Genomic DNA, 27,585 nt, shown 5'->3' on the forward strand with positions numbered 1-27,585 from the left:
TTATGTTTGTTATAGGGTCTTAAGAGAGGAAAACATGCACACTCGAAGATTTTGAACATACTATAATCTGGTTTATTATAAAACAACATTTTAAAAGGTGTTTGATTTTGTAAAACTGATGTTGGAAGATGATTAATGATGTAAAGGACAGTGGTAAAATCATCATCCAAAAAACGCATAGGTAGAGAGACTGTGGTAAGCAAACTAAGACCAATTTCAGTGATGTGCCTATGTTTGTGTTCCACAGTTTTTTGTTGTTCATGTGTATATAGGCATGAAAGGCAATGATGAATTCCATGGAAATGTAAAAAAGAGACAAAATTATTAGAGAGAAATTCTTTTTCATTATTGGACTATAATGCTTTACTAAAGTAAATTGTTTGTTTCTCAACAAAGAGCTTATAATCCTAAAAAGCAACAAAAATTTAAGATGTGTTAGTTAATAAGTAAAAGCAAGTAAATTTTGAGAAAGCATCAATAACAAAAAACATATAATAATAAAAACTATTTCTAGAGTAAATAGGATCAGGACCCTAAATATCAGTATACACAAGCGCTAAAGGTGCATTATAATTATATTTGGAGGTAGTAAAAGATTGTTGATACATTTTAGCCAAAGGACATATTTCACACATAGAAATAGGTGAGAAATTCATTGTAACAGGAATATCACATTGTTTTAAAACATGTAAAATTGTTTTATAGGCATTATGGCCTAATCTCTTGTGCCACAAAGCAAAATTTTGTTCTTTAGATTTAGTGGTAGTGGTAAGAACAGTAATTCTAGGATGAGAATGCAAATTAGCATTCAATCTATGAGAAGGGTAAGATATAGCACAATTTGAAAAAATATTAGCATTCTTATTATTCATGGAAGTATTCACAGTACATTCACTACAAGACAGACGGTAGATAGCGGCGCTATTTTAGAGGCTGTTTTTAAATCAGCCACTATCTACCAATTTAGTAGTTGTTAACGCAGCCGTTTTAGAGAAAGCTGCAATTCATTTTATTTTTCTCGTAGCTTCACCTCTTTTTTCCTAAATCTCAATCTCAACTGTGTTTACCCTAACAATTACCAGAGTTTTCTCTCTCTCTCTCTCTCTCTCTTATTGTCTTTGCTACAGTCTTGAGATCTCTCAACGGCATTCTCTGTACGCCTTGCTCCTCTGCTTTCTCTGCTCTGCCAAGTCCACTCGCCGTCTCCTCTAAGCTGTGCATGAGCGTCCTGCCAGTGTCGCCTCTAACCTCCATCAGCTCTACCAGCGCCCATCGCAAGGTCTTCTCCTTCTGCCTTTCTTTATTTATTTGGCAATTTGCTTATTTTTTCTTTTTTATCTAGGTTTTCATGTTTTTACCGGAGGATAAGCGCCCACTTATGCATTCTAAACCATGCTTCTGTCCCAGATCTGCTCGCTACTCATGTGCCACTTGGTTGAGATTATGCCTTTATTTAACTTGGTTCAGATTTCCTTCTCTATTATTTGGTTACAAATCCATCCCTTTTGCTTTTTTATTTGGTTTCAATTTACACTTTTTTTTGTTCTTGCCAAAAACAGAAAACAAAAGACGGTGAAGCAAAATCTGTTGTTGAGCTTGAGTGATATGTACATATGACATTTTTATCATTTATTAGATATATGTTGAGATTGAGAGAGCTCGATTGGTCAAGAAACTTGCCAAGATTAAGGAGGAACAAGGGGTTATAGCTGAAGTTGCTGATTTGATGCAAGAAATTACGGTTGGTGTGGATACTGAATGTTGCGATAGTTTTGATTATGTAATTAGTAGTTAGTTGACTCATGTAATGGCCCTTTATAACAGGTGGAAACTTTTGGTGCCATGGCAAAAACTGAGAAAATTTCTTTCGTTCTTGAACAAGTATGAGACATCATTCTATTTCCTTTAGAGATGATAGCATCTGCCATAATTTGATGTTGCATTTTAGCTGTGAAATAAGGAATTTATTGCATTAAATTGTGCAGGTTCATTTGTGCCTAGACCATCAAGATTATGTTTGTTCACAGATACTTTCAAGAAAAATTAGTACGAGAGTATTTGATGCTGATGCTTCAAAGGAAAAGAAAAAACCTAAAGAAGGTGATAGTGTTGTTGAAGAAGCTCCTGCTGATATACCATCTCTACCAGAGTTGAAGCGGATCTATTACGAATTAATGATTCGGTAAATTAATCAATACTTTCCATTATGTTGCTTAGCTTGTTCAATCTAAATAGAAATTTGTTACTGGGCGATGTTTTGAATCTTGATGTGGTTTTGATAGGATCAGGTAGTAACAGAATCAGTAGGCTTTATTGATAAATTAGGGATTGCAAATCACAATCCCTTATTGGACCACACTGTTGGAACTACCAACTATGGAGGGAGTTCTTCCTCTCCTATTCTAACTGATCTAATAGAATGACCAAAACTAAAACTAACTAATCAACTAGTATTTATAGGCAGCAGCTAGGACTAAGACTATTTCCCTCATGCCTGCTAGTGCATCTCAAAGGGAACAAACAGATAGCCAATTAACAGCAATTAGGAACTAAAACCAGCAAGTAGACTACTTACCTCTCCTCTTGTAAACTAAACCAAACTTATTTCTCTATATATTTGATTAATTTTGATTCAGATTATGCCTCATGTTTAATTGGGTTAAGAGAAGACCTCAAAAGAAGGTTAAGTAGAAGTAAATAAATTTATCTGAAACCTTTGTTCTCCTATTTCAATTTCGAAGAGGTAAGGGTTTAAATTTAAACTTTTCACTTCCTTTGTTTAGCCTCCAAAAATTTATCTCGCAAACATGCCCTTTTTTCACCTGATGTTATCACTGTCGATAATCAAACTGAGGCTGCAGCAAAAGAAGGTAGCAATTCAGGTTCTTCATCTTCGATGTTCCATGGTGCAAATGAGAATAAAGCAGATTGGAGAACCGAGAGTGGTTCTTGTCTATCTCCTCGGCCAGATTACCAACAAAAGAAGGCAAGGCTTCTTTTTCATGCAAGAGGAGGTTGGTTTTCACTCCCTTTAACATGATTCACCTGCTTTTATATCATTTACTTTATTATCTTTTTCATTTGGGCATATTGTCTGTCAAAAATGGAAAAAAAGCCTCTTGCTTTTACTGCACTATCTGCTATATAGCATTTAACAAATATTGAATTTTGGGGTACATAATTGCATCATTTTTCTTAATATTTGAATCAATTTATCTTACTTTTTCTCGGCTTTTTTTTTCATGATTTTCTATTTTGGTTTAGAGTTGCATCATTTTGTTCCTCCCTTGTGGAATATAAAAGGGTGTTTCTTTCTATAATTGTATTAATATGTTGTTTCTTGTTGAATTGTGGCTCTTGTCTTGTCTTATTTTAAAAAATAAATAGATAAATAATGTGCCAAAGACTTTAATTTTTCCATCCTTGGCAAATTTGATGTAGAAGAATGAAAGAGGAAACTGGTAAGGTCCAATAATCCTAACAATGAATTGGTTTTATATATTATCATCGTGCTCTGGTGTTTGTATTTGATGTTATAAATTACAAGACACCAAGAAGCCAGAAAGAGAGAGATATATGACCGTTTATTGTGAAACATGATAAATCTAGTTGAACATAAACTAAACTAATTATCCTTGGTTATAGATTCTTAGTGCATAGACTAATTGTGTTCTATAACATGTTCATTGTCAACCATTCATAGGTGTTCCAATGTTTGTTTCTTTATTCTGTTAGATGCTTCTCCCTTTCTTTTAGTTAGATGTCAAAATCATATATTATAAATTTTCGTAGTGAAAATTTGCTTGATTTAGTACTTATTTGTTTTAAAGTTTGGCAGCTCAATTGAATATCTCTCTGCATGTTGACAAAAAACAATATAGTATGCCCAAGTTGAAAAATGTGTAATATAGTATGCCCAAGCTTGGCAGCTCAATTTTGGATGGATGTCTTTAGTACTTCTATTCTTTAATACTTGAAAAATGTGTTTGTAGTAAAGTTACTAATTTCATGAATCTTTCATTCTCCCCAATAAATTACATTTCCTATAAGAATATAAATAAAATGTGTCATTAACTGATAAACTAAGTGATGTGCATTTAATTTGTGGATTATTTTCATGTATCAACATTCAGCTATGAGTCTTCCTGTTTACCCAAGTTGATGTATCCCCACAAAGCATGGTTATTCGAGCATTTTCTTCATCTGTATGTTCCTCTTTGTTTCTCTGTTTCTCTCCTTTGACTTTTCTTTCATTCTATTAGAAAAAGAAATAAAAGGACATTGAATTTTTGTTAGTGTTTTATTATTTATTTATTTTTTGTTTGAATTTCATTTTAGTTACCCCATAAACACGGATAAACACATGTTGGCAACACAAAGAGGTCTTTCGCGAAGCCAGGTGGGGGATTATTCCTTTCAAATTCATCATTTTATTTTTTGGTCTTTTTATATATTCAGTTCATTGAATTTGTAATCTACAATGTTCATATGGTAGCTTTTTTGAAAGGGGGTCTATTTCATCATATGATAGCTTTAAACAGTGTCATAAAGTAAGCATTTTTATTTTCAATTTTCATCCCATGCAAGGGAATGGGACCAGTCAATATAAATACTTGTTACTATATAACGAAAAATGAGTACAAGAAACATTTCTCTTTAGTTTTTACTAACAGAAGACACTCTAAATATGTAATAAACTGATTAATGTAGGTGTCAAATTGGTTCATAAATGTTCGAGTCCGAATGTGAAAGCCAATGGTTGAGGAAATACACATGCTTGAAACAAAAGGCACAACAGGTGCCAACAAGAACAACAACAACAATCACCCCTAGTATTGAAAATGAGAGAGCTTGTGTTAATGAAGATGGTTCCAACAGCCAACAGCATAGAGTAATGGGGGAGGGGGACTCAAAGCAAGTTTAACATGCATTCTTTGATTCCTGAGAACCAACAACAGTCTCACTAATGTATGAAACTTGAAATGGAGTTAACAACCAATGAAGAACAATGGAGCCGAGAGAAGAAGTCTAATTTGGAATGTGAGATGAGTTCAACAAGCATTATTAAGTAGTTTAGCTAATAACTGCACTATTTTACTTTGCATTTGCTTTGCAGTTAGAACAAGGAATCATGATAAAAGAGGTTAAAGTATGCTTTTTTTATTCTTTTTCAAAAGTTTTATTTTGTCTTAAATTGTGAAATGGCTTCATGAATTTATTTATGTGCATGAACTAGTGATATAATCTTGTTTTTTATTATAAGGGAAGGTTATGCTAGCAAGTCATTTACATTCGCTTGGATTTGCTACAATTGTGCCAGCGGTTTCTCAAAACCGCCGTAAAATCAAATCTCCACCCCTAATAGGCAACGCTTGTGAAATCGCTGGAATTTCGTTTCGCAACAGTTAAAAACCGCCGCAAATTCCAAAAAGAACCGCCGCTATTCGGCATGTCTCTTGTAGTGATTATTGTTGGAAATAGTTATTATCCAATACAGAAGATGAATCAGTATCTAAAGCAAAAAAATTAGAAGGACCAATGGTAAAAGGTGCCAAAGTTTGATTACATTTTGGATATTGAGCACACATGGAATCAACAAAATTAGGAACATGTAAACATTTATGAATAGAGATAGTGTCAGATTTATAGATGCCATTATCGTCTTTGCCCTGGAGAAGGTATTTTCGGGTAACCTAATCACGAACAATACAATAATGAGGCCAAAATTCGAAAAAAAAAAAACCATGATTGTCAGTAGCAAATTGTGACACACTAAGTAAATACTATGTAATATTAGGTAAATGCAATAGATTATTTAGTCGAAAACAAAAATTATTAGCAGAATTAACAAGAATAGAACTACCTTTGTGATGAATAGGAATACTTTGCTCATTACCAACAAATAATTCTGAACCTGAAGATGTGTCTGATGAGGTTAAGAGTTGGATTAATCTGCAGTGATATGATGAGTAGTCCCAGAGTCAGGGTACCATATGGTGAATCAGTGATGGATGAGGGGTTGGAGAAGTAAGCCCTTGGTTGATGAAACGTGGATGATGGAGGTGGTGGCATGGAATTCGCATATGAAATCATGGTTGGTGGTCGAGATGGTGCATTTTGACCTTGAAATTGTGTATCAAACTGGTAGTAACAATTTTGCACTACATGGCCTCAACGACCGCACAATTGACACTAAGGCCGTGAAGAGCCCCAATTGAACCTTCCACCATGATTAGAACGGCCTCCTCTTGTACCTCTTCTGGCTCCAAGCTATGCTCATAAAAGGGTTGATTAAAAGAGGAATTTCGTGCCAAATTAGCTTGGGCCAAAGTGAGTGATAATTGTTTGAACTTCTTCATTGTGTCTTCATGAGAGGTGAGTAGATGTTCAACATACATCACCGATACTGAATATAGTTCTGGTTTCACTTGGATTAAAGAGATTCAACTTAAAAATTTCCCAAGGAGACCTTCATAAATCGCTTCAAGATGGTCTTCGTTAGAAAGATTATAATCTGTAGCAGCCAATGATGCAACTAGATTCTTAATTTTGGAAAGGTAATCAGTGATAGCACTACAAAATTCTTATTTGTTTGTGGAAGTTTTTTAGTGAGAGTTATTAAAACCTCCACAATATAGTTTATTTATAACTTTAAAGAGTTAACAAAAACTCTCACTGTTTTTTTTTGTGACTAAAAACTCCCACTATTTGTTTTCACTTTTTAACCCTATTATTTATAAAAAACCCAACCCAAAAAAATATTTACCAAATCCATACCAAAAATAAAAAAATGAAAGAGTTATTCGAGAGAGAGAGAGAACAAGCAGGGAGAGACTGAAACCCCAGAATCACGATTCCATCGCCACCGCCATTCATCTCCTTGCCGCCGTTGCCGCCAAGTTTCCTCCGTCAACCGTCGCCCACTGGAGTTATGAATGGAGGCCAGGTTCACACATTCATCCACTATTCTCTCTCTCTCTCTCTCTCTCTCTCTCTCTCTCTCTCTCTCTCTCTCTTTGACTTTTCGAATTCTTTTTCTAATTTTTGCTTTTCGTTGTTTGCATCGAGGCAAGCTCACGGAGGAAGAAGCTCAGGCTCTTTCAAGAAGGTAAATAAAAACGCTCTTTCTCTCAAATCAGACCTGTTTTCAAGTTTTTTTTTGTTCTCTATTTTTTATTTCTTTGTTCTCTGATCTGATTCGTCTACTAGAAAATGTGTTTCTTCTATTCCCTTCGAATTGATCTTTTGTTTCTTCTTTTTTTTCTTTCAAACTTTAGTGATTTTCTATTCTTCAATCTTTGTGTTTTCTATTTTTCATTTAGTTGTTTTAGTAAGTGTGATTATTGATTAGATTGTTTTCTATGATATGATGACATGCCTGTTAATTGATTCCGGAAATGCCTCAAATGATAAATAGAATTTGTGTGTTTGCGTTTTGTGGCTGATCTCTGTCTTTTCTCTGCCGTCGTCATGCCTCTATCTTCTATGTTAGCAGGTTATGCCAAATGTAATCTTTGGATTTCTTGTGTTTATCCTTTACAGACAGCTACAGAAGAAGAGTATTCTTCAACTATGAAAAACGTATCCGCTTACAGAGCCCTCCAGAGAAGGTAATCATTTCAGTTTTTTAGTCTTTTCCATTATGTGTTTCTTCAATGATCAGTGATATTGATTCTTATTCATTTAATTTGCAGGTTTTTGAGTACTTTGCATCGATCAAAACCGTGAATGGCGAGGTTTATATGACACCTGTAGATTTGATGCGTGCTGTTGTTCCGGTGTTCCCTCCTTCGGAATCAAACCGTGTTAGAGAGGGCTTTCTCAGAGGGGAGCAGGTTCCTGGTACATTGCGGTGTTAACCCTCTGAATTCTTTATGCTCTTTGACACTAACAATGATGGAGTCATTTCTTTTCCAGAGTGAGTATTCTGTTCTGTTGTTATCACATCTTCTTCTATACATGAATCAATCTCATTTGTTCAGATTTCAAGTGCTGCTAATTTGGATAACAAATCCATTTCTTCCTCAATTACAGGTACATCTTTTTTGTTACTCTCCTCAGCGTACCAGAATCCAGCTTCACAGTCGCCTTCAAAATGTTTGATCTTAACAATAATGGGTAGGATCTTCTTCCTTCCTTCAAGAAAAAATGTCACAATCATAATGATTATACACATATATTGTTACAATAGCAATTGATTTTGTCCACTATCAATGATATCCTGGTTTGTGCATCTGAGCTCTCTAAGGATCATGTTAATAGGGAAATAGACAAAGAAGAATTCAAGAAAGTGATGGTATTTATAAAAAGAATTTACCATATTGCAGAGCATGTAAATTCCTTATGATTGTAGGCCTCTTTTTTATGGCCAAAATTGGAACCTTGCTTATGAAAAGGTTGCATTTTAAATAATACATACATGAATTCTGTTGTCTTTTGATTTTTTATTTTCATTTATTTACTTTTGTATAGGCAACTAATAGAAACAAAGGAGGCAATTGAACGTCAGCGCAAATTATTCAAGAAAAAAAAAACCGGTATTATCCTATTACCCCTTCTTTATTTAATCCATTGTTTCCTAAAGTTGGAGGGGAGGGCTTGACCGCTTGAGTGGATCAAATTTAGGGTTGTTTTTCATTTTACCATTTTCCATTCTCCTTCTTTCTTATACGTACTAGTTATATAAACATATGATGGCTATGTGTCAATCAAGGCATTTAGTACTTTGTATTTATTGACATCTAATGGCTTTCATTGTGTATTCACTTTCTAGATATATAAATAATAACTAATATTATGCTCCTTTTGACAGTACAATTATTTGTATAAATAATAACTAATAATGTATTAAGTAACATTTCAATTATTTGTATGTACTTGTGTAGTTATGATTGATTAATGGGCTTAGTAATGTAGAGTAAATAACGGTCTCTATTCTCATCTCCCCTCTAATTTTGGGTTGTATTATTTTTTGAGTCAAATTGCAATAGAGATAGAGGAAGAGATGAGATCTAATACAACAATAATGTTATTGGAAAGACTAGTAGAGTGTGCAGCAGATGGTTAGCAAAAACAGCTTGCGTTTCATCAAAGGAGTCACCCTAATGCTGCCCAAGAATGCAAGCCCAAACCCCCACACCCTTAAGCACAACCAACTCTAGGTTCGTATCCTGCAGCACCTTCGTTTCTTTCTGTTTCTAAATTTTGATTTGTAAGCTGAGGACACATATGTCCTTTCTCTTATTTACAATGGTTAGAGGAATTTATTTGTTTCGTAATAAAGAAATTAGAAATTTTCATTTATTTGTCTTTTTCTTTTAAAATTTAGATAAAAAAATAGGAATGGTTTATATCTAATATGTCGGCTTAGGAATTTAATTTTTTGAAAGAAAACTCTAATGAGTGGATGTTATATTCCACATGTTTTCCAATTCCTTTTTTTTGGTCTTATGGTGATGATGATGCTCGTGGCAAGCACAAAAGCTTCTATATGACATGTTGGAAGAGGCTATAGAGATAGTGAAGGAACTTGACCCTGTTCTGAATGATGAAGATCCCAAGATCAACTAGGAAGAAGAAGGAAGAGAACTTGGCATTCGCTTGTTCAAGCATGTTTGCCAACCAGGAATAGTGTTTGATCATTTCGGTAACTCACCGAATCAAATAACCTCTTTTCTAGTGGCTTACTTGTCTAGGGTTTGAAATTTTCAATATATATTTATGGTTTCTGCATAGGGTGTCATCATATTTTCAAGTGACAGCTAGAATGCTTTAATCAGCCAAATTAATTTTAGTGCTTTATATAGTTGAAATACAATCTTTATTTCATCCAATTGGGATGCGAATGGGTTTTTATATTAGTTTACTATCCAGTTTGGTCGAGGTCATATTGACAGACCTTGTTTTATATTTCAAATTATTCATGTTAAATTTTGTTCAAATATGTAATATTTTAATTTCCTTCTAAATTTTTAATGTGTCTTATTTAAAGATTTCTTTTAAATGATAATTGATTAGTAGTATAATAGTGTAATTCTAGTATCTAGATTAATTGTTTCAGACTAATATTGACATATTTGTGGAGGTTGAAACCCACATGAATGTGTTTTTTTTTAAATTGAAAATTATTTTTAAGGGAGTTCTAAACCGCCACAATGATTGACCAAGAATTGCCACAAAACGCAAGCACAGAACCCCCACAAAAAGTATAGAAAACCGCCACAAAGGAGCTCGTGGCACATCAAATTTTGGGAGTTTCCGAAACTGCCACGATCCTTTCTGTGGGGATTTGAAACCTCCACAAATAAAAAAAAAAAACCGCCACAAATGAGCAAAATCCTTGTAGTGTAGAATGATTCTTCTTCTTTTATGTTTGAGTTGATTTGCTGAGTTATTTTATTTTTGTCTTCCTAGATTCAACCGAATGGTGTTGAAGCTTTTGCTAGATTTTCAGAGATGACCAGCAATGCACTATAATATTCTTCAAAGAGGAATTGATGGAAGTTAGAATCTATGAACTCAAATTATTGTCTTGTTAACTCCATTTTTCATACTTAGCAAAAATTGTTCCAGAAGCTTTGGTAGTTTCAGATTCAAATTTGGGACTAAAAAAATTTTGTTTGCAGTGGCAGAGGAAATTGTTAACGTCATGGATCGATTTAGGCTCTAGATATCATGTTAAGGTTCAATAACAATGCAAATTTGGGTTCTTGATAAACATATAAAAATAGATGAACACATTGGATCTCAATGAGAGTTTTTAGAAAGAATAAACTAAGTACAAAAATAAAATACATATATTAAAAAAATATCTAAAAAAGAGTAAATATAGATAGAACTATAAGCCAAAAGTCCTAACTACCCTTTACAGTATGAAACTATAGTTTGGAATAAGTAATATTAAAGCTTATTCATGATGATGATAAGACAAAAGGACAATGAGTATTTGATAGAAACTTGACTTTGAAAAGTATGCAACATTTGACATTCATGTAATTTTGACGTCTAAATTCTTGCAAATTGCACGTTTATTGCATGCGAGTATTTTAGTAGCTTAGCTTCTACGTAGTACGTACTGAGCACTTCACCTTCTCCTCTATCATTTTCTTCAATTTACAAAAGTTAAAAACACAGGTTAATTCACAAAAGTTCAAAAGTTAATCTTGTGCGTGGCTTCTAAATATAATTGTTTATTATTTTGACCAAATAATATATTAAAAGAACTAATATATGTAGAAATAATTTATATTTGAATACATTCATTTCTTGCATATATAACTTTGTCAAAGTGGTGGATATAATCGCCTAGTTAATTGGAGTGGAGAGAGTAATATTTATTTAAAATTTTAGTAAATTAAAAGCAAAATATGTGCAGTAAAAATAGATGATAGAGACTAAAATTTTACTTAATCGGTTCTTAACTATTTAAGTAATTCCTTTAAGCATTTTTTATTACTCCTGTACATGGTACTCTACTAATATATTAAAGGCCACTAATTACTTAAATATTTGTTTTTATTACTCCTGTAAATGGTATTCTACTAATATATTAAAGGCCACTAATTAGTTAAATTTTTAAATTGTAAAAATACTTTATATTTCAAACAAGTGGTCTGAGAATTGAAAATAGTATTTACTCTTAAATGTTAAATAAATAAATAAAATATAAAACAGGATGTTAGTTGCATGGAAACCGGCAACGAAGAAGTCTACATTAGCTCGTGGACCGTCAATTTGAGGCTGGATATATATAAATATAGAGTAAATATTGTTTTTGTCCCAATGTTTGGGATAAGTTCTATTTGTGTCTCTAACATTTAAATCGTCCTATGTGTATCCTTAACGTTTATAAAAGTGATTCAATGTTATCCTACAATCAATTATACTAATAAATTAGATTATATTTTTCAATTATTCTCACTTGGATGTATTCATTCTCAATTAGGTCTCACTTGGATGTGGTCGATTTTAATATTATACCCACTATTTGTGTTTAGATTTAATTATGTCCCTAGAAAAGTGAATTATGTAAATATTGTAGAAATTAGTTTCAATATTTGATGAGTTATTTTTCGGAGTAGATCATCGATTTTATCCCAGACATTTGTATTCTAACTTCAAGAAGAGATTTTTAAAACTCAAACTAAAGCGTTCATGATGTGTAATTGACGGCAGGATAACATTGAATAACTTTTACAAAGGTTAAGGATAAAAATAAGACGATTTAAACGTTAGGGACACAAATAGAATTTACCTCAAACGTTAGGGACAAAAACGACATTTTACTCTATAAATATATAAATAATAGTAATAAGATATAGAATTTCGCGGGGCAAAGTACTTTTGCTTCTTCACGTGAAAGAATTTGTTGTTTCTGTCATTGATGAATAATGGGATAAGCATGCCAATGAACTCAAGTACTACTTGCTCTTAGAGTATTGCCGTGTAGGGCCATTTAATTTATCATTTCATTGATTTATTGGAACATTGATCAGGAACAGTTCCAATTCTAAAAGGTTTGAATGAGGCCGTATTTTAGGTGAAATGTCTAGTCTAATAATATGCACTATAGATGATTTTTAAGAATACAGGGGGAAAGAAATTTTGTAGGAGACGTTTACCGAAAATACAATTCTTTGACGAAGAATTCTCTTTTTGTATTTTTCATTTTTATAAAAAACAATTATCTCTGGAAGCCTATTGTATTTCTTTTTTTCTAATGAGAAATACGCTAGGATGAATTTTTTATTTTAAGGTTTCACTAAGGCAAATTCAAACCTTACTTTCTAAAAAATTTAGAATATATCATAAAACGAACGCAGTTGCAAATTATCAGTGTCAAAGTTTCTGCTAAGAAGTGTTGAAAGAGTGTAGCTAGAAACGAAAAAAATGAAAAAGATAATCCCTAGAATAAGATAATGAAAGAAATTGAAAGAAAAAATATGCATGAAATGAAATTGTATTTAGAATTCTAATTACACAAGCCTATTTGAGTGCTATTATATATAACAGTGAACTTAACAACTTTACCTACTTTCCAGGTTAGCTACTAAATATAATTAGTTAGTTATTTCTAATCTTGAGCTGAGTCTTGATCTTCACTTTTAATGCTTATACCTACTCTATTCTTTATGGCTATTCACAGATCCAAAAATTTTTAATAGAAGAGACAAGTACTGTATATATATTATAATGATATTTTTTATTATTATAAAATATAATTAATTTTTAAATTATTTGACTAATATATCTATTAAAAAGAATTTAATAATCTAAAATATTAAAATATTATTTAAAATTTATCTGTTTTTTTATATTTTAAAATATAGGATAATATTAAAAAGAATTTAATAATCTAAAATAATAAAATATTATTTAAAATTTATCTATTTTTTCTATTTTAAAAATATAGGATAATTTTACTGTTAATATAATCAAACACTTTCGTTTTAAGAGAAATATCTTTTAAAGTAAAAAAATAAAATCTCAATCACTATTGAATTTATAATTTTCATAACATGAGTTTGTTATCCTCATTCAAATCATTTTATCAATCTACTCTTCATTTTCAAAGAGCATAATCCCTCTTTTTATTTATGCTACTAAATAATCATTTAAACATTTTCATACAATCACAAAATCAATTTTTTATTATAATATTCATAGCAAAGAATTCTTTTATCTATGATGGTCAAAATCAAAGATAACTTTAAAAGAAAAATATCAACATATAAACATATCTTTTCTAACTTCAAAAAATAAAAAATAACACAAATTAAATCCAATTTAAGTTTGATTATTGATATTTAGATTGCTCGTACACCTGATAAAAATTTATCAAGTTGATTATTAAGTGTTAAAAGTTGAATTAGAAAAAAAAATAATAGATATAATTAAAATAATCAAATTATTTTTTTTGTTGTCACACTAAAATATCTTAAATTTAAGTAAGGTATATAAAAATATTTACTTTTATAAAATAATTGTTGGGACTTAAAATCTAGAAACTATGTATATATTAACTAATTAATAAAATAATTGAGTTTTAATAAAGTAATTTTATGAGATCAATTTGATTAACAAAATAATTTTATAGAGTCAAATTTAATAAAAAAATTTATATTATATTCCTCTAATATAGTTGGGGTAAATTTAACAAACTAATAAGGACAAATAAATAATACTACTATTTATTATTATAAGAAAAAATTATTTTAGCGACAAACTTTTAGTGGTCATAATATAATAGCCACTATTTTTTTTTATTTAAGCTATGTTATTGTGGTAATTATGTAATTGCCATTATTACTATATATTATACTGGTATTATTATTATCGCCATTAAATTATTATCTTTTTATTCTTTTAATTCTATTTTCTCTAAATCAATAGTGGCCATTGTCAATATTGTCACTAATTTTTTTTTTTTATATTTTTTTGTCTCGTCTTAATTTAGTCAGAAATTTTGTTCCCTAAATCAAGTAATCAAAAGAGAGAAATTCATTACACCCTTCCCTCCCTCGCCAACCACCACCGTAGGCCTTACCATCGTCGATGACCGTCTATCATCCTTCAATCATTCACACTCATTAAAATTGATCATTCTTCATGTTTCATCTTCCCCCTATATCCACATCGTTATTCTTGTTTGTCCATGTCTCAGATCTCCATTGCTAGGTTTGGTTCTTATCGCCAATGTCATTCGCCAAGGAAGAAACGAAAATATGACGAAACTTGCAGCACTACCTTCATCTTCTAAACCATCGTACATTAATGATGGTAGGAAAATCTGACGCAGAGGTTGAGGAGGTTCTTGATCATATTCTCACTTCCACCACATGCACTATTGCAAATCTCACGCACGCGCTACACTCTTCAAATCTCATTCTCAATTCAATCTCTCAAACACACTGCAATATCTTAATCACCATTCTCACTCAATCTTCTTCATCGTCGATTGTAACCGACGCGCCTCTACTGCTTGCACCATCGTCGGTCATGCGCGTGCATACAATTTTCATATCTCGATTTCGGTCTTGATATCACTTTAACCGCTCTGATTGTTCTTGATTTAGGTTTTCGTCTTCAATTTCTTCGATTCTGGGATTTTTGAATACTTTGTGATTTTTGCGTCTTTCTTTTTTGTGTGTCATGTGTGTGTAGCGGCTACAATTCCCGTGGTTAGAAACAACACCAATTTTTGGTGACTCTGCCTCTGTATAATGCAACTACTATAGAGTAATGGAGGTAACTAAATTAATGTTCATTCTTTTCCATGCTAGATTTTTCTCTGGAATTTGGAATATTGTCATTGTTAGTTCAAGAATGTGGTGGTTTATCAAACAAAATAATCGAGTAGAGCTAATAGGTAGAACAAACCTGCCTATGGTAGATAGGTTTGTTTATACAACATCTATGTTTTTTATGATCCATGGTAAAACATTATTGTTTCTAATAATTGGCTACGATATTGGAGTAGGATAGTCCAAAATCTATATAGTAGGCCAATTTCAGTAGAAGTTTGTATTAATCAATAGCTGGTAGAGTGGTTGGTAATTTCTAAGATATCTACCAATTTATCATGCAAGGATTGTATTTCAAATTTTAAATTTAGGGTCTAATCAATCTATAAGTTATTATCTTAATGGCATGCCATGCTACTTATTACAGAACCTTGGTAATTGGCTAGTTGTTGATCCGCTACTATCATATGGACGAGGAAGGGAGTTGCCATGTAGAAGGCACAAGAGCCTTATTTATGGACCAGATTTTACTGATGTTATTATAAAAAGGTACATGCTAGCTAGTTTTCTGATGCTGTAAGTGTTCCAGTGATATGTTATAGGTAGTGGAATTGATAAATTGAACTTAGTGGGGGGTTTTCATATCGAATTTAACCTTTTTAGGTTCTCCATTTTGGAATATCCATCCTATATATTGCAGGTTTATCTTCTATGGGCTAATCTAGTTAAAGAGTTCATTTCCAATAGTGTTGATGGCATATGGAATGATATGAATGAACCTGCTGTTTTTAAGGCATGTTTTATAATAAACTTGTGGGTAATATATGCAAGTAGGATGTGATTCAATTATATAATAGTAAGATGCGGTTCTGCAGCGTGATTCTGAATTTATTTTGTGAAGTTTGTCTTTGTTGAGTGTGTCAATGGTTTTGCAAGGTAATATTTTTTATTGAATATTTATGTATTTACAACATAAATATTGGAATCCAGTAAGCTATTTTTAGTCTTGATTTTAGGATATTTGCTGGAACTGCAACACCTAGGATTTTTGGAAGGTGGATGGGTGTAGGTTCACTCTGATAGCAAGAAGTATTACAACTACTTTATATACTTAATATTAAAATAGGAGCCTTTGACTCGACATCGTACCGCTGATTTCTTTGAAAACCAAAAATAATTACTTTATCTCAAAAAAAAAAAAAAAACAAACAGGCATAGATTCGTAAACAAGACTCCTTACATAATAGCTTATAATGTAATATACATATAAAACATACAACTCCTATCCCTCTTACAAAATTATAATAAGAAAGACGAAGGAAGAAAAATTATCTAACTAATACAACATCATATAAACCAAAATGCAGTAAAACTCTTCATCATAATGCTCCTTCATCCGATTCCTGAAAAGGTAAAGCTGTAGGGGGTGAGAACCTAACCCCATGGTCTCATCATGGAGTTTCAGAATTGTCATAAGAAGATATTTAATAAGAAAATAGTTTTCAAACTCAGTGATTATCATTGTCTTATGAATCTTTTAATAACCAACTGTTAATCACTCAAAACCTTTTCAAAGAAACAATATTTAATTTTTCAGAAATCCAAAACTTTTCTTTTCTTATAAGAAAATCTTAATCAGTTTCCTAGACGGTATGAATAACCAACCTGTTTCCAAGCATCGGTTTATTAAGTCTATACTGAACCAGCTTGATTTTTCATACTTTACTAATATCTCAATCAGAAACCAATCAAATTAGAAACCAATCACAGCCTTTAGCCCATCACATAATCAATCAACACAATCATCATCTCATCATCAATACTCAATCTCAAAAATTACCACATCTCAAACAAACACAGGCAAAACAGACAAGGAAAATACAGGTATAGATAACAGTTACAGTAAATAGATCAGATAGTAGTTAATAAAAGTTTAGCAATTAGGCAAACCAAAACAAATTCAAACCCAAACAAAGCATACAAATGCATATGATACATGCCTATCCTATGGCTGATGATATCATCTGTCAGTTATATAGCCAACCCGACACGTCCTGGTAGCTAACCATTGACTGAAACACCCATGCGGAGTAAGTGGGTTTGAGCTACAACCCCCTTACTACTACCCGCTTAATCCAGAGCCAGTGGAATAAATACTAATGCAGCTACTACCCAGGCGGGTGTTTAAAAGCTCAACCTGGAGCGAGTGGAATAACCACTACTGCCGCTACTACCCAGGCATCACAAACATACATTTATTCAGTTTAAATCAAGCGTCATCATTATCAAATCTCATACATTAACCTGGAGCAAGCGGGACGAACCACCATCCTTGCTACTACTCTGGTATCACAATCAGAATCACATTCAATATCATTTCATCAACCACAATTCATTCATTTCTAAATAAAGCAAAACTCAAAACATAACCCTTTTCAAATTATAAAATCCTTTTTAAAAATCCAAAGCGTTCTAACAAGCACTTCAAACAAAATCTCCAATTTTATAAAAATTTGGGCAGCATCTCCTCTAAAACTTGGATTCTACCACCCTTTTCGGGTCCCAACCAAACCATTTCTCAAACTCCTTTCAACTCAATTCCAAAATCAGACCAATTTCAATATCTCAAACCATTTTCCAGAATCAAACTAATTCTAACTGAACATATACTCTGCTAACTGCTGTATTTGCTACCTGTACTACCTGTTTTCTACTTGTGCTTGAAATTGTTTGGTTGTATGTCTCTGCTAAATCATTGGTGATGGAGGAGCGGAGGAAGGATGGGCCAGGTTGGTGATAACGTTAGGTTCAAGTAAGTAAGTTTAGAATTCCTTATAATACCTACCCTTCTTATGGCTTCTGTTTAGAGTTTAAGTTTTATGACTGAGTATTGGCATTCTAGGATTGCCTCTGGCATTTCCAAGACCTTATATATTATATGTGTGGCACCTTTACCATGCTGAAAACCTCTGGTTCTCACCCCATACTGTGTTGTTATTTTTAGATGCAGGTCAAGAGGCTCCTCGCTAGGCGTCTAGATTTCTGAAGCGGAATGGTCCCTGTGTTCTTTTGATTATCAGTTTATGTACATATATGCTTAGCTTTCTCTCCAAGAAACTTGTTTATTTTGTCCCTCTTAGAGGTTTAAGGAGAGTTAAGGCTTTATTTCAGTATTTTGGGTATTTTGGGATACTTGTATATGTATGTAAATATTCTCCGGCCAGCCTTGGCTTCGCAGGCTGAGTCAGGAGCTAGTTATGCTGTATTCTTGGCTATATATCCACTCTTTCGCTTTTTCATATCTATGATCTTTAGGTTTCTTAGCACGCAAGTAATTCCGTTTTTTGAGCATTGCGCTTTTTATTTTGCGATTTTTGCTTTATCTGTTTTTCAAGGCTCCTAGTATATTATATCTTTCCGCTATTATACGTATGTATTTTATTTTAGAGGTCCATAACACCACACTACCTCTATTAAGTTGAAAATAATTTTATAATGAGGAGCCTTGAAGAATAAACTAATCAAAAGCGAAAATAGAAAATTGTATCACACTCATGCGTATTAGCGTAAACAGAATGGACAAGATCAATGAAAACTGGAAAACGTAATGTACATATCAGAGTTCCAAAATACAGATATCAAGCTCCATACTCGACCTGCGAAGCTAAGGCCGGGCAGAGTATATAATTATATATTTATATACAACCCAAAATAAAACTCAAACTACAAAATAAACACCTATATCTCCAAGTCAATCTCTAGGAGGGACAAAATACAAAAATATACATGTGGAGATTTTATAAACATCTATACATAGCCTAAAACAAAATATGACAGTCCAAAAGATAGTTCTTCGCTTGTAAGGAGGGTCTCCAGATGCTTAACGAGGTGTCTCTCGACCTGCATCTGAAAAACAACAAAATATATATGAAATGAGAATCATAGGTTCTCAGTATGGTAAAGGTGCCCACATAGATAATATATAAGGTCCCGGGAAAGCCAGAAGCGATCCTAGAACTCCGATACTCAGGTTTAAAACTTAAAGTTTATAAATGGAAACCATAAACAGGGTAGGTTATCTAAGGTTCTTATTTCTAATTTCTTTCTAACTTAAGCCCTAACTTCCACCTTCCTCCAATCCTCCAAAACTCCGGTGCACAGACAAGCAATACAGACAAATCAAACACAAGCAGGATACAGATACAGCAAGTAGCAAATATAGCAGGTAAGCATAATAATCACATAGGCAAGCCCAATTAATGCATACTCAAACAAAACACGCATATGCATATAATGTATGTCTACCCTATGGTCGATGAGTCTCATCTGTCGGTTATAAAGTCAAACCCGACATGTCTGGTAGCTAACTCAGACATTGTCTCTCTGTTGCGCATCAATACCATTAGAGGGAATACGTGCCCTGTTACTATTAGAGGGATTATGTGCCCTGTCACCATTAGAGGGATTATGTGCCCTGTCACCCTTACAACCAGAGAGAAAACACAGACATACTTGTCATCAATCATCCTCAACCATGTCTCATTTATTATATTTATTCAAATTTAATCATAATCTTCATACCTCTCATTCCGTCTACCAAAAATCCCAACTCAAACACAATTCATTCTTTCTAATTAATTCAAACTCAAAACGTAATCCTTTTCTTAATAACTCAAAATCAAATTATAAAATCCTTAAAAATACAAACCTTTCTAACTAATCACTTCCAATGAAGTCTCATATTTTCATAAAAATTTCAGCAGCATATCCTCTAACTTGGACTTTTGACACCTATTAAGGGCTCCAACCACCAAATCAAACACCTCTCAGTTATTCAAATCATTCCTAATATCAAATTATTTCAAAATTAAATCAATTCTAATATTAAATTTTTTTCCAAAACCAACCAACCCCAATATCAAACCGTTTACGAAATTGAATCATACATCATATACCATATACCCAATCCATCAATAATTCATTCAGCTCATTCCTATCTTAAGGTCTTCTAGCCTAAGTTTTCACGTGACATTAAACATTAACTACGAGAAACCAAAACCATACCTTAGCCGATTCCTCTCTAAGCTCAGAACACCTCAAAAACCTCTCCTTTCACAAGCTCCAAGCCTCCAAATGTCAATTCTTCAAACCTAACTACTCGAATTTTGTTCCAAACCGCCCAATTGAACTCCAAATCAACCAAAACATAATCTATTTCACACAATATCACTATAATCATCATAGAGTTCACTAATTCAATGATTCACAAGGGTTTAATAGTTTCTTACCTTACTCACAGATCTATTGGACAAAACCTAGTGATTATCTGCTGCTAGAGTTCACCTAAAATCATTCAATTTCTCAATACTCAAACCCTAAAATCATGAAATTAGGGAGAGGTAGAACTATAAGAGAAACGCCAAATTCTTAATTTGTTCCGATAGAATTGAAGAGAATTCCGAGATAAACACGTAGTCGCTAACGACTCGTCAATCGAAGTTCCAGATTGAAAGTTACGGGCGACGGAAGTTAACGTGATGAGGGTTAGGAATTTAAGCTAATCTCTCTCTCATCCAGTTAAAGAATGAAAGAACGAAATAAAGATGGCTAAAGATTGGTCCTTATATATGTGTCTTGGGTTCGGTTCAAGCCCGGTTCAACTGATTCGGCCTGTTGACCCGATTTTGGGCCAATATCTTTAAAATTAGTGTCTCCATTCTGTAGAAGTCATTCTGAAGAAGGCACAAACGATCATGAACCCTAGTCTTTTGGGGAAGAGGTTGGTTCGCAATTGCCTATATAAATTCTTTTTTGGTCTTATTTAGTTCCTTGTCTTTGCTTGATATCAACTTTAAAATGAGTTAATTGAAATAAATAAATATATTCCCACATGTACTTCATTTCATGCTTTAAGTTTTGGTGTTACACTACAAGATTTCTACTTATTTTTGGGATTTTTTTGTGGAAGTTTTAAAAAACCTCCATAACATATTTTATTTATGGTAAAATATGAAACCTCCATTAATTAATAGTTTAAATTTCTAAGCCTAATTGTCCAAACAAATAGTCAGTCCCTAATCTACTTGTCCAAAAAAATCAAAAGAGGAACAAGGGTGAGAAACAAACCCTAGATCTATGCCACCGTATTCTTCTCTTCGCTATAGACACCATCAAGCTTGCCGTAGCATCTGAGATCAGAGGGAGAGTAACCAGCGACGCCCGCGACGCTATCCTTGCCGACATCCAGGAGCAGGTTTCCATCCTCAACTCCACTTTCTCACGGAAGGAGTCAGATCGAGCCGCCGCCAAGCGCGCCACTCACGCGCTCTCCGATCTTGCCAAAAATGGTAAATCCTCTGTTCCTCTTCCTCGATCCCTTAGCGTGTTGCTCCTTTCGTTTCAGTTTTTGGCAAATTTGGTCATGCATGTATCTTCGTGTAAATTCTTCTGTGGTTGTGTCTTGCAGAGGAAGTGGTGAATGTGATTGTCGATGGAGGAGCTATTCCAGCTTTGGTTCAGCACCTCCAAGCTCCTCTCATGACGGAAGAAGACCTTGTTCAGAAGCTGTTGCCGTTTGAGCATGAGGTTGAGAAAGGGAGTATTTTTGCACTTGGACTTCTTTCCGTCCAGGTAACTTCTACTCCCCCCTCCCCTAGTATTAATTATTGTTTAGGAATTATTACATTAGAACTCATTTGTGCCGTGGATTTTGCACTCTGAGGTGTATATGATGTTTGATGTGATTTTGCAAAAGTGCAAGTTAAGATTATGGTTATGCTTTGATAATTACCAATTACTAGATAATATATTCCTGTAATAAATTACCAGAAGCGTTAGTTTATTTAAATTCTCTTACTCAGTGTTAATTTTAAAATGTTATACTTCTGTTTCTTAGGAATACTAGGAAAATAATAATCCAAATTATCTTATTTAACTTAATATTTAAACTCTTGCATGTGTTAGAGATGTTCTTATTTAAAAGATAAGATAAGTTGATAGAATGGAAAGGAAATACTCTTTCAGGTACAGTTAAAAGAATGAATAATCTAAATATATGTATGCTTATTAGCGTGGAGATAGAGGAGACAGAGCAAGAGGTAGCTAGCATTGATATTGAAGAAAAGATAAAATCTACGAATAAAGAAATTTGTTTGCACTTTGCAGGGATTCAACTGGGAGTCGTACAAGTACAATTGGTAGGAGAATCTAGAGAGTAAAGTTGGAGAGATAGCCAAAGATGGATTCACTTCTGTTTGGTTGCCACCACCAACTCATTCCTTCTCACCTCAAGGCTACACTCTATAGAACCTTTACTCATTCAACACTAATTATGGCTCCGAGCATCACTTGAAAGCTCTGCTTGCTAAGACGAAGCAACACAAACTCAGATCCATTGCTGACATTGTCAGCAATCATCGTGTTGGCACCACCCAGGGACGTGGAGGAATCTACAACCGTTTTGATGGAATCCCACTCTCTTGGGATGAACGTGCTGTCACTTCAGATACCGGTGGACTTGTAATATTTCAATTCAATGCTTCTTAATTATTAGGTACATAATGAGATCCAATATATCGATCACAAATTAAAACATCTTTAATTTTATCTCTCTATCTGCATTCCATCCATATTCAGGGTAACAGAAAGACCGGCGCCATATTCCAGGGGTTCCCCAATATTGACCACACCCAAGACTTTGTGAGAAAGAATATATATGTTCACTAAAATGGCTATGCCATAATGTAAGCTTTGAGATTTTTTGTTTTGATTTTGCAAAAGGGTAACTTATTCAACCTTGTTTGGTTAATTCGACTATGTATTGTTAATAATTGAATTATTTCATACGTATACATAGGTTTTAAGCAAAATATGTGAAAAAATATATCGAAGCAACAAAGCCATTGTTCTGTGTATGGGAGTACTGGGATTCTTGCAACTAGAGGTTCTTCTTTGGACTATAACCAGGGTGGGTGTATGCACTACTGTACTTGTTAAAATTAAAATGTAAATGAGGATCGGAATTGAACTCTTAAAAATAGCATGATGATGGATGCATTACAGACAGCCATAGGCAGCGAATAATCAATTAGATTGATGGCACTGGATAGCTTTCAGCTGCACTTGACTTCACAACAAAAAGAACTCTCCAGATTGTCACCCCTACACATATGCCCTTTATCTCATGCGTGTTCATCTTGATCGGTTGATGGACTTGTTTTAATTATATATATATATGCGTGCAGGAAGCTGTGAAGGGAGAATTTTGGCGTCTGCGTGATGGTCAAGGGAAGCCGCCGGGTGTGATGGGATGGTGGCCTTCAAGATCAGTCACGTTTGTGGACAATCATGATACTGGCTCCACTCAGGTAGTCTTGGGGAGTGTGTTTTAGTGTTTGCCAATTTCACAATTTTTAGGTCTCTTATTCTGTGATTGTCGTGCTTGTGGTCTAGGTAAAGTAATTACTTAAAACCTTTTTCCCACAACTTTGCATTAATATCTATTTATTATGTAGGAGTTATTAGGCAAGCACTGTGTTAACAATTCAAAGCTTTCTGATGTCACATTCTTGGTTGAAGGTGGATATGTTGCTGCTAAATTCTTTTTTACTTGTTTTTTATTTTTAAAATTTTTAGTTGATTTTTGTTTATGTACTGATTTGCCCTATTTTCCTTTTACTGGAAAAAGATTCTATGCTCATCGAGTTTGTTTAGTCAAGTCAGATATATTTCGAGCAAGGTTTGATGGTGGTTATAGGGTAGGCCTTGAGTATCCTTGAAAAATTTTTATAAGTTATTTTTTTTCATTTTAATTATGTATGAAGTGCAGATTATCTTTGATTAAGCTCCTTTTTTCTTGTAAATATTCAAATATAAACTTAATGTTGATAGGTGTTCCAGTCTAGTGTGAATATTCTTCATAACGTCTTAAGATTTGCAATGCAGGAAAGGGAAGCCGAAGATATAGTGGTTCCAGACATCAAATGGAATGTATTTGAATTGATGAAGAGGTGCAATTTCAACAATCCATATTTGATGCAATTTTATTCTACAATGATGTGCTAGTAGATGCTAACATTCTCAAACTCTAAATTGATCTTTTTATTGGCGCTTTTGAGTAATTTTTAATTTAAAACAGACAAAAAATGGAAAATACACAATGACATTGTATAGATGTGTTGAATGCTAGAATTCGAGATTTGATTCTGTCTTTTGTTGAAGGATAATGTTGCCTTAGTTAGTTAAACTAATTTATGGAAGATTATCATATAGTTATGATCCTAGGATAATGTTACCTTAGCTAGTGTAATATTATCTTGCTTTTGGTTGAACTGATTTTGGTTTGATTTATACTAAGAATTTCGTGCTGGGATATCTTTGTTTTGTACTTGAAATTTTGTAAATCCACTACCAAGAATCATACTCTATCAATGTATTAATATTTCAATTATTTACTTATATTTGTATAGTTATGGTTAGTTAATATGATTAGTAATGTGGCTTGCTACGAACCTCTTTTTTGGCTTGCTACGAACCTCTTATTTGTATAGCAATCTGGTAGTGGTTTGCCGTTGTTCAATTTGTGGCCCCTTTTTTTTCTAATTTGAGTTAACTTTGTGGGGGTTTTAAACCGCCACAAAAATGACAAAAACTGCCAAAATCCATTAACTCAAAACCCCCCACAGAACAGCAAAAAAACCATCACTAAATAACGTCATGGCGGTTTTCTAAAACTGCCACAAATAAGCTCGTGGCACCTCCAATTTTGGAGGTTTTATAAACTACTACTGTTCTTTTTGTGAGGGTTTGAAACCGCCACAAAACTTAAAAAAAATTGCCACAAAATGGCAAGAATCTTGTAGTGTTACACAACAAGTTTTGAACTTATTTGGTGTTAATTTTAAATTTTGCTCTTATTTTCCCTAAAATCTTTTGAACTTCTGTGAGAAATGATAACGATTTATGTACTTCTGTTTATTTATATTATTCAGGGCACCTAAAATAAAATACTGGTTTTATCATATATTCTTTTTTATGCCTAACTACTTACTAAGCATGTGATTATTGCTTATGTACCAGTATCCACATCATGTTAAATCATTATTTGAAATTTGGGTGTTAATTTGTTATTAGTATTTTGTTAGCACTTTAAAACTAGATTTTGAGCAACTGATATTTTATTGATTAGAAATTAATTTAAAGCTTTTTTAAAAGAATTTCACTGTCAGCTGCCCAGCTAGAGGCTGAAGATAAGATTCTAGAATGAATGGGAAGATGTGCAGCTGATTTAACTTATATTTATGCAATAAGATAATATTTAACTTATATTTGCAGCACAACTCTTGATGTATTTGTACGGTGTTTCACAAATTTTTTTCTCATACTTTCTATTTTCTCCACTTAAGTTGATGATTTATCAACTGTTCAACAGATATTTTCGTCATCCATCAGGAGAGATGTATGTCATATCACGAGCCTGGGCTAAATTTGTATCAATAAACAGGTTGGTACCAGTTTTTGTAGTGAAAATTCTTAGCTACCATCTAACTATGTATATAACTAAATCTTGTTCCCATTATGACTTGACAGATTTGTTCTTCGTACCTATGCCTAAGATGATGTTAGTGCTGGATCCTGGTTAATTAAAAATTGGGAACTTTGCTTCATTCTCTCTGCTATATTATTATATTACATCTGTGCTAGGCTTTATTTGTTTACTTTTGATCATTAACTATGTGCTCATCATTGATGCAACATAGACTTGTAGTATTTATATTGTTTAAATTTGTATTATGCTTTATTACTTTTTAAGAGAACTTTGTGTATAAATATTTTATTTTGTAGTAATTAGTTTTAGTATATTTATATTATTTATAATAATAGTAATTGTTGGTAAAAATAATTTGAAATTTTAGAAAAATGATAGGTTATTATTTCTAAAAGAGTGAGTATAATTAAAAAAATCTTAAGTTTTTAGCAGCAATAGTAATGGCAACTAAAATTGAATAATATTACAATTGTAGAATTATTTTTAGTGGCCATATAAATTGCTGGTAAAATGAGTTTTGGTGGCAATATTAATGGCCACTAAAAGTGAATAACATTGCAATCTTAGAATTACTTTGGTGGCCATATAAATTGCCAAAAAAAGGCCACTAAAAGCTATATATTTTTTGTGGCCATTAAAAAGGTGTTTACCGGCAAAGGTTATAATTGCCACTAAAACATTTTAGCGACAAAGTATAAGACGACTAATGTCTAATTGCCGGTAAATGTATTAGCGGCTATTTTTATTGCCGCTAAAAGTAAAATAAATGGCCGCTAAAAATAATTTTTCTTGTAGTGTATATACTACTAAGTAAATTTTTAACTTTAAATGGGAGTACTAGCTCTTAGCCTCTTACTATTCTATATATAGGTTCATCCTTGTTCACAGCTCCCTCAAACTAAGAGGAGTGTTTGAGCTCACTATCTCAGTTTCTCTTAAAAATAAATCAAGAGACTAATGGACAACGATTTTGCGAAAATGTCCACCACTTTGTCATGTGAAGGAATATTTGTAATGAAGGGCTTATAATATGTCTCTTGAACTCTAACAAAGTGAAGTTCAAGTTCAAAATGCTTTGATCTACTGTGAAGTATGAGGTTGGCATCTAGTAAACATGCGCTCTTATTGTCGCAAAAAATCTTGGTGAGATGGGATGAGAAATTGCAATTTTTCAGCAAATTTTGTATCCAAGTAAGCTCAAATTTAGCTACAACCAATAATTCTCTAAATTTTGCTTTTGTGCTTGATCTACTCACAACTTGCTATTTGTTTCATTTTTAGGCAATTAGATTAGTTCCAAGATAAATGCAATATCCAATCACTAACTTTTGATCATCAACATCTACTTCCCAATCGGCATTTGAAAATGTAATTAAACAAAAGTTAGTGCAAGTGGAAAATAGAATTCCATGTTCTGTGGTACCTTTTACATATCGAAGTATCCTTTGAGGGCTCTACAATCATTCTCTGTTAGATTATTCATGTATTGGCACACCTTTCTCACAATATATGTCAAGTCTGGTTGAGTTAGTGTCAAATATTGCAAGGCACTAACAACTGATCTAAATTCTTTTGGATCCTCAAAGTGTGCAGAGTCATTTGTACTTAACTTTGAAGAAGAGACTATAGGAGTATCGGTGGGATTTTCCATAAGCATGTTAATTAATGTTAATAAATCAATTGTATACTTCATTTGAGTTAGTAAACGTTGATCATCATTAATATAGTTTGCTTCTAGGCCAAGAAAAAAATTGAAATTTTCAAGATTTTTTAGAGAAAAAATAAATGAACCTTCTG

General features: G+C 32.9%; 2 protein-coding genes and 1 pseudogene across 2 annotated transcripts; all 3 read left to right on the forward strand.

The window, feature by feature from the left end:
• Positions 1 to 1,219: 1,219 nt before the first annotated feature.
• Positions 1,220 to 2,186, forward strand: LOC107607182 (26S proteasome non-ATPase regulatory subunit 12 homolog A-like). Its single transcript, XM_016309159.3, has 4 exons — positions 1,220 to 1,279; positions 1,637 to 1,741; positions 1,825 to 1,881; positions 1,986 to 2,186. Exons 1-4 carry the CDS (start codon positions 1,220 to 1,222, stop codon positions 2,184 to 2,186), a joined length of 423 nt encoding a protein of 140 aa, XP_016164645.1.
• Positions 2,187 to 6,931: 4,745 nt separating this feature from the next.
• Positions 6,932 to 7,859, forward strand: LOC107608130 (calcium uptake protein, mitochondrial-like). Its single transcript, XM_088493018.1, has 4 exons — positions 6,932 to 6,946; positions 7,069 to 7,108; positions 7,543 to 7,610; positions 7,695 to 7,859. The coding sequence occupies exons 1-4, from the start codon at positions 6,932 to 6,934 to the stop codon at positions 7,857 to 7,859; spliced, it is 288 nt and encodes a 95-aa protein (XP_088349144.1).
• A 6,864-nt stretch (positions 7,860 to 14,723) lies between these two features.
• LOC110265172 (putative alpha-amylase 2) lies at positions 14,724 to 25,854 on the forward strand (annotated as a pseudogene).
• Positions 25,855 to 27,585: the final 1,731 nt, after the last annotated feature.

The sequence above is a fragment of the Arachis ipaensis genome, chromosome B7 (genome assembly GCF_059453495.1).
Source record: "Arachis ipaensis isolate K30076 ecotype BB chromosome B7, ASM5945349v1, whole genome shotgun sequence".
Classification (NCBI taxonomy): Eukaryota; Viridiplantae; Streptophyta; class Magnoliopsida; order Fabales; family Fabaceae; genus Arachis; species Arachis ipaensis.

Excerpts from the sequence above, each read along its gene's own strand:
- LOC107607182 (XM_016309159.3), top strand. The coding sequence starts at position 1,220 with ATGAGCGTCCTGCCAGTGTCGCCTCTAACCTCCATCAGCTCTACCAGC. Across the intron at positions 1,280-1,636 it reads CTACCAGCGCCCATCGCAAG|ATATATGTTGAGATTGAGAG; the intron begins GTCTTCTCCTTC and ends ATCATTTATTAG. Across the intron at positions 1,742-1,824 it reads ATTTGATGCAAGAAATTACG|GTGGAAACTTTTGGTGCCAT; the intron begins GTTGGTGTGGAT and ends CCTTTATAACAG.
- LOC107608130 (XM_088493018.1), top strand. Across the intron at positions 7,109-7,542 it reads GCTCAGGCTCTTTCAAGAAG|ACAGCTACAGAAGAAGAGTA; the intron begins GTAAATAAAAAC and ends TATCCTTTACAG. Across the intron at positions 7,611-7,694 it reads TACAGAGCCCTCCAGAGAAG|GTTTTTGAGTACTTTGCATC; the intron begins GTAATCATTTCA and ends TTTAATTTGCAG.